This window comes from Neolamprologus multifasciatus, chromosome 16, assembly GCF_963576455.1.
Source record: "Neolamprologus multifasciatus chromosome 16, fNeoMul1.2, whole genome shotgun sequence".
Taxonomy (NCBI): Eukaryota; Metazoa; Chordata; class Actinopteri; order Cichliformes; family Cichlidae; genus Neolamprologus; species Neolamprologus multifasciatus.
Window position 1 is genome coordinate 31,968,078 of NC_140454.1, and position 14,430 is coordinate 31,982,507.

The 14,430-nt window shown below is 41.3% G+C and overlaps 1 protein-coding gene across 9 annotated transcripts in view; it reads right to left on the minus strand.

The window, feature by feature from the left end:
• Positions 1-14,430, minus strand: part of adarb1b (adenosine deaminase RNA specific B1b) — a 137,107-nt gene that overhangs the window by 17,180 nt on the left and 105,497 nt on the right. For all 9 annotated transcript variants that reach the window (XR_014869771.1, XM_085135212.1, XM_085135209.1 and 6 more), the window contains 5 exons: positions 10,736-10,810; positions 6,899-7,824; positions 4,844-4,958; positions 1,468-1,636; positions 1,160-1,311 (listed from right to left, as the gene is read on the minus strand). Coding sequence is in view for 8 of the 9 variants with exons in the window: in XM_085135212.1 (XP_084991338.1) it covers positions 1,160-1,311; positions 1,468-1,636; positions 4,844-4,958; positions 6,899-7,824; positions 10,736-10,810 (1,437 nt within the window). In the remaining variant the exon portion in view is untranslated. The remainder of the gene's footprint in view (positions 1-1,159; positions 1,312-1,467; positions 1,637-4,843; positions 4,959-6,898; positions 7,825-10,735; positions 10,811-14,430) is intronic.

The following is a 14,430-nucleotide window of genomic DNA, read 5'->3' on the forward strand; positions in this document are numbered from 1 at the left end:
GCTGTGGCTACAATGTAGCTTGCTAACACCAGTGTGTGAATGTGTGTGTGAATGGGTGGATGACTGAATGTAGTGTAAAGTGCTTTGGGGTCCTTAGAGACTAAGCAAATGCAGGCCATTTACCATTTTTTGCATTTGCTATTTAACCGAGTTCCATCTTTAGTGTAACATTAAACTTTTTAAGCTACCTTCTTCTTCTGTGATTTTAAATGTGTTTTATTGAACAAAGTTTTGCATGCTTTGGCACCTTTTACATCCCATCCGTTGGGATGAATAAAGCATTTGCCTGTTTACACTCTTAAAGTGTGAGTAAAGGTTTTGACTCACACACTTTAAAACAGAAGTTTTGTCTGTTGTTGTTGTGTTTTTGTGAAAAAAGGTTATAAAAAAAAGTTACATAAAACCTCAAATGCCAAAAAAAATACTTTCCCCATTTCCATGCTAATATATACAAAAATCTACCTCCTCAAACAGAAGCTTTGGTGGAAATCTGTTACACCACTGATCCACCATATGTATTAAATTCAGTGTTTTTGCACTGCAGCTTAAAAAAGTGGCATCCTTGGCATGTACATTAATTTTTTATTCAGCTGTAGAGTTTTTTGTGAGCACTTAATGGTGGACAGACTTCCTCATTGAGAATTCTGACACATACAATTGTGAAACTTAAGTATATAATGGACTGTATAGTAAACAGGAGTGATTTTTGGCACAGTCAGTTATTCTACCGGCAGTAAAAACGGCTCCCACCCAGCGTGACCCGTTATTTATTATTATGTTATCAAAGTTTTGTGCTGCTCCACCAGCAGGCGCCATCTATTCAGTGACTAATTGAATGTGGCTGTTTTTTATTCAGCCTGCCATGTGCAACGGAAGACTCTCTGACAGGAGTAAGAGGGAGGTTAATCAGACAGACAGTGTGGGTGTGCTGGGTGGCAGAAAGACTGATAGCGGCAGACAGAGAATGACAAAAAGCTATAATTACTACTGCCTTGTTTAAATGTGTCTGTAATGTGTATTTGGACAGTGGAGTAAAATTCTAATTAATTGAAATGAAGCACGAGAGGAAAACGTACAAATTTAATTAAATTAAAAAAACAAAAACCTGTTGTCAACACTGAATACTAAGCTGGACGAGACTAAACTGGGGGCTGCGTACCTTCCACTCCGGCCTCGTGTGGAGAGAAAATCCTGGCATCTCCACAGGGAGAGGTGCTGATGTAGAGGTGGAACTGAACGTTATCCTTTAACCTGTAGCCTCCCTTGTCACACAGCACAAATATTGATTTGTGGTAGTCCTCCTTGTTGTTGCTATAACCACGGATCGATGAGAAATTGAAACAGAGGCAGACAAATGTCACAAAACCTGTATTTAAATGGACATTCAAAGTCTAGAAGAAGAACAGAGAGCTGCAGGATTTAATTAGATTATCAAAAAAAATAAACAGATTGACACCATCCACTGACCTGAGGAAGAACTCCAGCTGAGTGTAGAGGTACCTGATGAGCGAGCGTCGGGCAATTATCTCAGCGTGGCAGTCATTGAGTGCCAGGCCGCGGTCACTCATGTACTCACCGTTGATGCATTTGGTTCCCGTGGAGACACAAATGACCTGTGCTTCCTTCACATCTGTGCCTGTTTGGAGGACAGAGCCGTATTAGGGCTCGTGCTCCTAATGCAAACACTATAAATTCTGTTCTTACGCCCTCGAGAAGTCACACTGCAAACGTCTACACACTAGCTTATAAGTTGTTACTGTAGCAACCACATGATGAGCTTAATTAGGTTTAATGTCCTTGTCACTGTGTTTATGCTATAGGCAAAGTGACGGCATGGACGTGTAATTGAAGCAGTAATTGGTGGGGAATTGTAGTTTGAGAGTGAGGCAGAAAGGACCGTGTAGTCAGGATAACACGTCAATGTGGCGCGGCATGCGAAACGCTGAGAATCCCAGCTGCGCATGAAAACAGTGATGCAATCATGAACAATTTAGCTTTCCAGTATTTCCAGTGTTTGCTATCTTAACTTCACTGTCTCCAAATATCTCGCAAAACTATGTCTAAAAAATGGAAAGTTTATCGAACTGTTTCTGATGCATGAAATAAAAAGTGCCCCAAATCCTCATCAAGCCTCTCGGCAATGAGGGGAACCCCCCTCAGCTGAGCAGCAACGCACCCCAGGGGATGATGCTGAACCTTCCTGTCTTTGGCCTGCGGTGATAACGATGTGTGAACTGCGTTTGATCGACGGTGTCTTGTAAACCTGGTGGAGTTTTTTTATTAGAAGTTAAATCATTTCTGAATGTGCTACAAGTGACTACTTCTCCATCTGTGTCGTTACTAAACCGTAATAATTCAAAGAATGGACACAGTTTCACTTCTTTAAGTAAGAAATTCATAGAAAATAAAAAGATGGATACATGAATTTTTTTTTCATGTTAATCTTTTGAAATTTGAAGAAACATAAAACAGAAAAAATGTTGGACTTGAGCCTGGTTTTCATACCCTGTTTCAAAAATTCAGCTATGGATAAGATTCCCATTTCAGAATTCAGCCTCTTTTAGCTGTTTTTGCTGTCTGTCACCTTGAGTGAATTATCTACCTAATACAGCTGCTAAACGTTCCACAGCGTTTCTGGGACTGTGTCTGCTTTTTGGTACTGAATAACTCATGGACGCAGTTTTGTTTCCAGCTGAAAGCAGCTCCCTCCTGCATCCGACAACACTGTTACAAAAGCAGCAAGAGATAAAACAGTAAAGGTGGAGGCCAGACAGCTAAATTACTGTTTTTTATTTAATATATGCACAACCATCACACATATACATTAACTGAATATTTTTATTATATAGTTATTATACAGGTGGGGCAATTTTTAATGATTTTTTTCATATCAGTCGCTATTGCTATATATCATGATAACTAAAATCTTTCTCCTAAAGTTCAAGAAGACCATAAATAAAAAGAAATTAAAATTTATTAAATGCTCCAAATTAATAACGCAGACATTAATATAAAAAAATGAAAATAATTTTTTGTATAGATTTAAACAATTTAAAATTGTTGGGGATCAACCCCATAAATAAATAAACAACCACCATTCGGTACATACTCACAGCTCAAATTCCAATAAAAGAAGAACATAAATAAAACTGACATATTCACTCGGCTGCGGTCGGCTTATGCTCTGAGGCAAGAAATAAATAAGCAAATCAAAATTACAGACTGTGCGAGTGCGGTGTCAGGTGGGCAGCGTCTGCTGTAATGCGTGCTACAGGAGAGTGCGTCTGGGAATATGCAGTCTTGTATTTTGTTTTAAAGGACGATTTTGCTTCAGATGGCAAAAACTATCAGCAGTGTTGCCTAGCTTTGTGGAAACGTTTTTAAAATAGTAACAAATGGATGTTAAATTTGCATTTTTATGATATTATTCTTAATATATATTCTATATTCTTAAATGCTTTTACTTAACTACATTAAATATTTGAAGTACTGCCTGGCTGGTTGAAGGCTGATACAAAACAGCAGATGTCAAACTTATTAAAGTTGTCACATATGATTAAACATACATAATCAAGGACACATTATAAGGCTATACAAATATAAAATCTGATATTATATCTGACAGAAATTTCACCTTTGAAAAACAAATTAGCTCAGTCGTACAGCGGTCCTTCTTCAAACTGAGGCTTTCATCTAAGGTGAGATCATTTTTATCTTTTAAAAACTTTGAACGGGCGTTTCATGCTTTCATTATATCCCAGCTGGACTATTGTAACTCCCTATACGCTGGAGTCAGCCAGACCTGCCTGGCAAGGCTGCAGTTGGTCCAGAATGCTGCAGCTCGTCTTCTGACACGTACTAAAAGATGTGAACACATTTCCCCGGTGCTCGCCTCTCTTCATTGGCTCCCTGTCCGCTTCAGAATTAACTTAAAAATTGTATTGTTAACTTACAAAGCCCTGAATGGACAGGCTCCCGGGTATTTATCTGAACTCCTGCAGACTTATACCCCCTTTAGATCTCTTAGATCAAGTGATCTTTTGCTTTTAGCTGTACCAAGGTCGAGGCTGGTTCATAGAGGCGATCGAGCATTTGCAGTCGTAGCGCCTAAGCTGTGGAATAATTTACCCCTACACATCAGACAGGCTCCCACTGTCAATCTTTTTAAATCTTATCTTAAAACGCATTTTTATTTACTGGCTTTTAATACAGCATGAGAGTTATTTGTTAATTCATATTTGGTGTTTGCTTTTAATACTCTAAGTTATTTTATTAGGTACGTTGTATTCTTGTACAGCACTTTGGTCAACGCTCTTGTTGTAATTAAATGTGCTATATAAATAATAATAATAAAAAAATCTTAACCAGGACCTACCACGCTCATTATTATTCTTTTACTCTAACAGAGCAGCTTCATATGAATCACTGTTCAAAATACAGCCTTTCCATATTCCCTTGGCATTTTTGCAGCTCCTCTATTCCTCCTGGTCTGAAAGAAGGTATACTGACTCCGCCCTCTTCTCTTTAAGCAAACTTTCATCTGTAAATGTATCTTTTAAACAGCAGGCGGGTGGAGTTTCTGTTCTCACAGCTTGAGGTTAGTGTTTGAGATGACCACATTAGGGATATCGTCTCTAAGTGAGACAGAAAAACCATAAGCGAGCATTTAGAGCACTTTGAAGCCTGAACCTTCTGGTTTTAAAAAAAACATGTTTACTATGAGCATCCAGCATCCAGTAAATATGCCTTTCTGGGCTTATAACCACAAAATTCCCTCTGATGATGCTCTGAAACAGCCTTTGCTGTGCACAAACGTGCCAATAATCTCTTCCTCCACTCTTACCTGTTGTCATGACGACGCCTGCCAGCACTTTTCGCCGTGCATGCGGGGACGTAAAGTTGTCTGTCAGCTCACTGAACTTATCCACAACCAGGCGAGAGACCGCATCAGCCAGAACCTGGAATTACACACACACACACACACACACACACACACACACACACACACACACACACACACACAAAGGCAGACAGAACAACAGGAAGCCATGCACACATGCAGACACACAAACACGAGCTTGTGTCAGATATGTCAGCTTACAAAGCATGTCTGATGTTATCCTCCCCTAGAGCACTGTGTACCTGTCACAGTGTTAGCTTTGGCTTCAAACAGCACTCGGAGCGTTGAAACAGCAACAAGTGAAACTAGGCTGACCCCCTGAGGTATACCTAACCATCTTTCAAGCAACGCTGTTTGAGTTCTGTCTGACAGCTATAATTTACCATCTCCCTCGTGACAGTGAATCACACGGCAAAAAAAAGGAAGAAGAGCAAAGCAAACAAGCAAACCTGAGCAACAGATGCTCGGCGACACCCCACAAAGGTTTAAAAATCGAGTCCAAGTTATGTGACAACTTCACAAGTCTTCTGTTCATGGACACAGCTCCCCTAGCTGCTCTTTATTCATCACTAATGTGATGGAAAATGACAACGAGCATGAGGAGAGATGACGGCTGGGTGATCGCAAATTAAGAAAATTAGTCCCAATTTTACTTCCCTGCTACTTCAGAGTCACCCGCTCGTAGCCAGACCATTTGACTTTTTCCGAACGCCAAGGTCATCTGTGACTTTTATTCTCTAGGGGTGTAAAAAATACACATCTTTCCTCCGCATTTCACCAAAACATGTCCAGAATGGTTTGGTAATAAGCTACTGTCTAATATTTTCTTTGTTGCATACTGAATCATTTCTAAAAAAAAAAAAAATTATCATTATTTTTTTGGGTTTGTTTGGAGTTTCTATGCAGCAGCACATGACCCATTATACCATGGCAGATGGAAACAGGCTGCAGAAATTAAATATCAAGCGACAGAGAATTAATAGAGCAATTAGTGGGGACGCTATCGTTAAAACGGGCTGCTTGCTGAACGAAACAGTTGACATGTGGAGAGCGCGAGTAAAGAAAAGGGAGGCGGCTTCGGGGAGGGGACTGTTGACAGTGTGTCGTGCTGATTAGCTTCGCTGCCTGTGTTATCTCTCTTCACACACTGCCAGTCACCTCTACAGCGGCATCTAAAGGTACCGCCTTCCTTTAGTCTCTGCTAACCTGGTGTGAATGAGAGTTCAACGATAACCTCGCAGAACAACAAGAGCTTGACAGGCAGATCAATTTGAACTCAACAAGCTACAGTGGAATGAGTTCACTAGTCAAGTTATTTTATCAACAGCCTTTAATTCAAGGATCTTTGGCCAATATGTAGTGTTGGAAGAAAAGCTGATTTTTTGAAACTTTACACGTCCGTCTGCTTCCAAAACCAGTCTCAGTTTTGATTAAGTGATTAGACTTCTGTCTTTCCCACTTCTGCAATTTTAATTAGAGTTTTAAAGCTACGTGCAATTGACAACAACTGACTTAACAAAGACAAATTTGGCCTGATATGGAGTTGGATTCCCTCAAAGGCAAGTAATGAAATGGAAAAGATCTAGGATCAGCTATCGCTCCCTGGAATTAAAAACAGTGCAGAATTTTCTGAATTCTTCCAGCAATAAACATTCTTATCTGCAATTTCTCAAAATCAAGACTTCATATTGATCGCCCCACAATGTAACTCATGACCTATGCAAGCATTAAGAGGAACAGTATGTGAGGAAGCACGAGCCTATTGTTTATCCTTATGCATTATAAAACAGTCCTGTGTAACTGATACCCACTGGTGCATCTGATATTTTTATAATGAGATATGATAATGCATGTGTTTTTTTTAATAATAAGGGTATTAATAACAAGTCTGTTGCAGATATAAATGTATAATGAAGAGCCTAAAGGCATGATGCAATCAGAAAATCCTTAGATGATGTGTTTCTTTGGCTGTTTGAATTCAAAAAAGAAACCTCTTACCTGGGGTAGGTGAAGCTGCAATCCCTCTCTTGGTATGGGTTGCCGAGATGGTGTCTGGTCTAGCTGCATGTTGAACAGTGCAGACAGGGCGGCTTGCGCTGCCCGGGCTTTAGCCAGCTTCTTGTTGCGCCCTGATCCTTCAAATGTCTGTGAATCCACTGTTACTGACATCACAAAATTCTTGGCGTGACTCTCACCGCTCTCTGAGACAAAGTCATATTTGAGACCCGGCCTAAGCTCATTGAGGATCATGACTGGGTTTTTGCCACTGGAGGGCGAGCTGAATGCAGATGGAGGGGGCAGTGGGGGCTGGACAAGGATACTGCCAGGTGGTGTGGGCAGTGGATACTCCCCTAGTGAATTTAGGGAGCTGCTACCGTTGGAGCCCAGATAGAAGGATTCTTCCGGCGCGGCTGGCGTCTCAAAGCCGTTGAAGAGCATGTCGGGGAAGTCAGCTTGATCAGATGTAAAGTCTGTGTTCACTGTCAGCGTTCGGCCCATGGCCAGATGCGCCTCTGAAGCGTTGGGGAACTGGACGAAGGAACGCAGCGCTTTCTCAGCTGCGTTTAGCTTAGCCTTCTTCTTTGTTGGGCCCATGCCTTCAAACATCTGTCCATTGACCTCCACGGTCATGACAAACACTGGCGCATGCACCGGGCCTGTCTGAGACAGCAGTTTGTACTGTAGACCTGGTTTGATTTCATTCAGCTGCATCAGAGCGTTCTTGGGCAGGACCGGGCCCGGCGTTTTCTTGCGCTTCTTAGCCCGGAACTTGGAATGCGTGTGGCCATTGTTTCCCTCTTCTAGCGGTCGCTTTCGACTGCCCAGGCCACTGCCATTGGGGAGCTGTTCAGCCACTCCCACCCCGTCTTTGCAGGACACGTTGTCCAGGTTTCGGTTTTCCTTTACGTCGGTGCTGCTTGAACCTGCGGTGCCCAGAAAGAGTAACTTACAACGCCTTCGTTGCAGGATCTTGTAAATGCAAAATTTATAGATTCCTTTATCACTCTTTGGAACTGAACCAATGATTTGTGTTCCTGTGTCAAGTTGCAAGAGAGGCTGAATTTTTAACTACCTCCAAAAAAATTAAGATATACCTATGATATAACTACAAATAGCAGAACATCGGTACATGTTTTGACCTTGAAAAATGCTCAAAACTGTATCTTTGCCAAATTTCTGAATAAAAGTATTGCTTCATTTTATTTATTTTTTTGATCAAGGAGTCTTTAAATTGGAAATCAAAACGTTACTTTTTTCACAATTAAAGTTTAAGATTGTTATCCTAAGAAAAAGGATCTATTTTTCTGGTTTCACAGTGTTGCAGGTCTCAAACATAAAGACACACATACAAGCACACGTATCGATACTCAACAGAAACACACTCACACGCCAACAGACCTTTTTCCTATTAATTTTTAATCGACTGAATTCACGTAGAAAACCCACAAATGCTTCCAGTGTTCAGTTTTAAACCACAGCAGTGAGATATACCGTTCTGGGGAACACATATCACTGAATCCAGTTAACAAAGTGGATGGAATATTGGCAAAAATTTTCATTTATAACATCCTTCAGCAAAGGCTTGATAGGTTACTCCTTGCGGTACTCAGGAGAAAGAGAGGCCGCAGTGTGCATGAGTGGGATAGTAGGTTGGGTTGAGGGAGTGCAGGGGGAGTAGTGCAGGGGGAGGAGCTGAGGACCAGGCAAACAGGAGAGTACATCAAAGAGGCAGAAGGAGAAGACTCCACCTACTGCAGGATCCTAAATTCTTGACTGGTGACACGGTGGGAGGTTAAAATGCACTTTATTCCTTTTAGATGAGTTTTTTTTTAAAGAATCACTGTCATATTTAAAATGAGGACAATCTGAATTGAAAAACTGCTTCTAATGAGGTGCCATTCATAAGACCCTGCGCCTCTGAGATCCCCCCCATGGAGCTTGTCAGAGAACACAGTGTTTAGGTTGCAAAATGACATGCCGGTACCATCTGCATACTGCGACTGACACGTCTCAAGGCCAATAAATAAATAAATAAATAAATATTTATAAGATCATGAACACAAAATGCACATCCCTCATTTTATGAGCTGAAAACATGCAATATTGTTTGGTTTGTTCATGCATTCTGCAAACTGATGTTCATGTTTGGCAAATTAAAGGAGGTGGGCAACTGTGCACAGCTGTAGCGAAAAATAACTATAACCTATTAGAATGGGGATAATTTGTGAGGTACGACCTGTGCTGCTGATCTTTAACCACCACAGATACCGCTGCGTTAGCCGAATGGTTTAGCAACCAGGACATAATATAAACTTAATACATTTTAAAAGGTACAGCGTGCAGTGCTTGGCTTATTTAGTTTCTTTGCAATTTCTTTGCAAAATCTGATGTTTTCAATGAAAATAATTGCATAAAAGATACAAATGCAAACATTTAGTAGTAATAAAACCAGTCTCGTTAGCTATGTTTCATGGTATGAATGGACCAAAAACCCAAAATGAAGAGTCTGGCATGCTGCACACATACAAGTGGCACATAGAAAAATCTAGAGCTCCCTTTCCCCCCACTCTAAAATTATTTATTGAATACATACAATTCACTGTATTCATTCTATTCATTTTATAGTATCATAACTTTTCAGGATAGATGGAGCAACAGCCACGATGCCATGCACTGAAATATGGCACACACATGCAGTTGTGATCATTATCATGCCAGCGTTTGTGTAATCAGCATCCATTAGTTACACAAAGAAAAAAAAAGAATCCCATATGCCCGATTCTTTCAGAGCTGAAATCCTCAGCGAGGGCTGCGTGAACCAAATACTGCTTTTTACTTTTACTGCAGCTTCACTCGAAGAGTAACTTGTTTGTTGAGGTTTTGATTTGGGATGATTCATGTGATTAAAGAATTTCGGGAGCTGCTAAGGTTGTCACATAAAAGCTAGGAATTATTTCATGCTTTCCTCTGGTGTTCCCTCTGTATTAAAGAAACGGGGATCTGTGAGCTCGGGCTGTTTTATCTTCAAATCCATCTTTTGACTGGCAGTAAAAATGTAAGAAAGGGGCTTCAGAGGCTGTGGGAGACAACAAAGACTGTTTTGCAACTGCTTATTTGACTTAATGGAACAACATAACATACTTCTTTGCAGGGCAGAAACAGCCAGTATGACACCACTGTTCATTAGAATCGGAAGTTAGGGCTCTACAGGGATGGCAGCTACCTTTGAATATGAGCTTAAAATGGTTGTAGGTGTGTGGAAACGAACTCTGTCAAGTGTCTCCGTGCTTTCTGAGCCTCGGCTGCCGAGTTCAAACCAAAGCGTCTAATTAAAGTTCAACAAACTGGAGCGGAAAGGAATTTCTAAAGCGAGAGATGGAGGTAGAGAGAATCTGAAGTGTGGCCTGGAGCACCTCAGATTTAATGATTAGCTGTCCTCTAAAAAGTTTCAGCGGCATTAGCGATATTTATTTGCGTGTGAACGTGTTGCTTTGTGCCTCGGTGAGGATAATTCACAACACGAGTACGAACAGCGCTTTGAAACAAAAAAAAAAATCAGTTTTAATTTTCATCAGTTTTGGTTTGTCCTGGCATGTCAGATGATTCGCTTTAAAAATGTGGACTAGACGCTAGAAAAAACACTTGCGTTATGTAAGCAACCAAACTGTGTCCACACTGATTACACAGCAGAGGAAGACAGAGGGATGTAAAAGGGAAGACACGCAGGCGGACAGAAAGAAGGGAAACAAAAGTACAAGCAGACATTTAAATGTACCGCACAGACAGGGACACGGACAGACAGACGGACAAATGAGAAAATCTGAGCCGACTCACTCATATTCTCTTCCTCATCCACATCCATGGCCACGGGTTTGCTCTGACCCGAGAGCAGCCTCGCACCCGCTGCACCTGGGGGAGGACAGGAAGGTGGACTGCATGAGCACAGACAGAATGATACACGTAAACATATTCAAAGAGCTCGAGCAGCTACGGCCATGATACATTTCTAGCTTGATGCTTTACCAAACGCACACAGAGAAGCGTGCACACATTTCACTGTGTAAGTAGCCCCTCGTGTAGACATATAAATATTCAGAGACTGAGCGACATCAAGGTGAGAGAGGAGGCCAGGGCTGACATGCCTTAATAGCAGGAGCAGTCTATTGTGACTTTAATATCCCACCGATTAGACCTCATTTCCTACTGCCTGCTGAGAGATATACAGCTAGTGACATGGCCAAGTCACTCTGCTGCCACATATACACCCACAACTTATCCCAAGGTGGAGAGTGCGATTAAAGCCCTGTTAAGCATTACTTTCACGCTAACATAGAATCAAATGGTTGCATGCAACTGAAATGTTGGCTTATACGGTTTAGGGTTGCCTTTTTCTTTTAAACAATTTTCACTAGTTTTCAGTTTGCGGTGATTCACGAGTGTCTGATTCCATCCAGAGAAAAAAATGTGTGGACCAATAATAAGCAGGCATTTGGAACTACGTCACCTTTTTTCATGCAGAAAGTGTGAGGAGATTAAACCCACCAAAGGACCAGCTGTCAGGGGCTGGGTCTGTGTTGTTCTTAGCTATGGTTGTAGTTAAGTTTCAGTATTATTATTTAGTGTGTCTTAGTTGAGTCTTAGTCTGGTTTATGCTTCTCCTGGGTCTCCATGTTTATCAGTCTTTTCCTGTCTTCTGTGAAGTCTGTCTCGTTATGCCCATCGTCTCCCTTACCGGGCGATCGTGGCTCAAGAGTTGGGAGGTCGTCTTGTAATTGAAAGGTTGCCGGTTCGAGCCCCGGCTTGTACAGTCTCGGTCGTTGTGTCCTTGGGCAAGACACTTCACCCGTTGCCTACTGGTGGTGGTCAGAGGGCCCGGTGGCGCCAGTGTCCGGCAGCCTCGCCTCTGTCAGTGCGCCCCAGGGTGGCTGTGGCTACAATGTAGCTGCCATCACCAGTGTGTGTGGATGACTGGATGTGTAAAGCGTTTTGGGGTCCTTAGGGACTGGAAAAGTGCTATACAAACACAGGCCAAATGGTCCATGTTCCATTGTCAAGCTCCTGTTGTTGTGTCTTTGTCTCTCCATGTTATTTTGAAGGGTCTAGTGTTTCCATGTTCAGTGTGTTTAGTTTCACTTCCCCTGTAGCGTCATGTTCATTTGTGTCAGCTGTGTTTCCCCAGGTGTTTCCACTGTGTATTTAAGTTCTCTGTCTTCTTCTGTTCAGGGTCGGTGCGTCTGTTGTCCTCCCTTCACGTCACGTCAGGTTTCAGGTATTTCGTGAATCTGTTCAGGTCATGTTTCATGTTTTCTCGTCGTAGTTTCTTGCAAGCTCCTCAGAATCATGTTCATTTCTTTTGGTCATAGTTATCATAAATTCAGTTCAGTCTCTTCTGCGACACCAATGTTTTTGAGAACAGTAGACTCCATATTTAGCTAGTAGCTAACTTCATCCAGTCACTCGACAGGCACAGACAATAAGTAAATCACACGTATACATCACTTCCACACACAAATATCAAATACAGTTAAATAATTTAGTTTCAAAACTTCAAAATATAAAAAAGACCAAAAAACAAAAAATGAGATGTTGGACAGTTAATGTTAATTTCAAAATCCACCTTTTACATCACATGAAAAAGAAAAGCTGTAAAGGCTGAAGTGAAAGCTAAGCACGAGTCCATCTCCCTAACAAGACTTTCCAGTTCCTCCTGAAGAAGGTGATAGGTGACAGAATAAATGAGATATATATAAACCTCTTCTGTGGGCTTGAGGTCCGCTCTGGAATCTCCACGCAGTCGAACGTGGCTGAAAGACCTCCAGAGGGACCAGATGCCAAAAGACCACCTCAGCTGCTTCTAGCCACTTAAAAAATGTAAAGCTAATATTTATTATTCTTTTAGATGTTTTTTGGTCTCCATTCGTGAAACAATTCGCAATCATCAGTTTTTCTGTGAATGTATTCTGTGTTCTGATTGCTGCTAGCAGGGTTTTTCATGCATACAAAAAGAGGTTTTGGCCTTGCCCCAAAGCAAAATCACCATCACCGTGATAAAAAAACCCCATTTGCATCAGTTTGTTCAAGTGGGAGCTCATTTACTTAAACATAAAATGTGTTTCTGTGTATTAAATGAGTAGAAGAAGAACCTATCTCAGCTTTCCAGAAGCAGGCACCACCTTGGACAGGTGGAAATCAGTAACCACTGACTGCATTTAATTTTATCAACCAGATAAATCAGTTTCATAACTACTTCAGCCTAATTGACATATTTTTCATCTCCGAAAATGTCACCTTTAGAAAACTAGGTTGGCTGGAAAGAAAAATACACCACTGGCTATACTGGTAATTACAGAATTAATAGTTGCAGAAAGTTTCAACTGTGTCACTCGACTGCACCATCAATTTCCCCACCAACCACTTGAAAACTCATAGAGCGACAGAAAATATTGCTGAGAGCAGGGCAGACGGGAGCAGCTGATGAAACAGACTAACAGACTTTGTTAGATGAGAAAAAGAGTTAAAGTGGCAAAGGGGGGAAAGGCACAGAAGCACAAAGAGACGGAAAGAAAGCAGGAAAACGATGGCACTATGATATAGAACAGATTGTGCTGATTCTACTCTCTGCCCGCCTCCCATCAGTGCCCCCATTCCTCAGCTAGACACTTTCTTAAGCTAAACTAAATGGGCTAATTAATCTGGCCTAATGGTGGGTGACAGCAAATATGCTAGCACAATTATCACCCTATTAAAGATTCATATTCCAACCCATAATTGAAAATGAAAAGGTGGGGTGAAGGGAGGATGGGTGGGAGCAAGTCCAACCGAGAGGGAGATGAGAGTCGTTTTTCTCAGGTAGCAGAAGCCAGGTGTCACGGCCCCCCACATGCTCATGTAGCAAGTGAGAATCACATCGACACGCGAGACCAGTTAGTTACAAGTTTCTACTTCTGCACCGCACCATGCTTTATGATTTATGATTGCAGACTTTCATTTTGGGGATTGGCCAATTGTGGGTAAATGAATTAGAGTCATTTTGTCTAAGTACAAAAACAAATTCCATTCAATTCACTTTGTCAGTCGTATTCCTCCAACACACACTGCTGTGCAGTCTAATTAGCAGGCGATGCTAATGCGTCTATCAGTTTTGATTTTCTTTTTTTTTTTTTTTTTTTTTTTTTTTTTTTGCCTGTCCCGTTTGGTTCTTTTGCCATCAGAATTATTGTCTAAAGGCGAAGAAAGATGCCCAACGGATTTTCTTTACCAAATTGACCATCCCAGCTTTGCCGTAATGGTCCATTTGATTCACCTTTTATTCTTTATTTTATTTTCACTTGCTGAATACGGGACAGACTTGACTGGGGGAAAGAAAAGGGAGAAAGAAAGAGGGGAAGAAAAACAGTTGAGAAGAGGGACGGGGGAGAAGGGCAAAAAACAAAAACCAACAGAATAAGCAGAAGAAAAAAAAAAAAAAAAAAATACATATATCGATCACCTGGATCACCTGTTGAGAAAGAAAAAAGAAAACAAGCAGA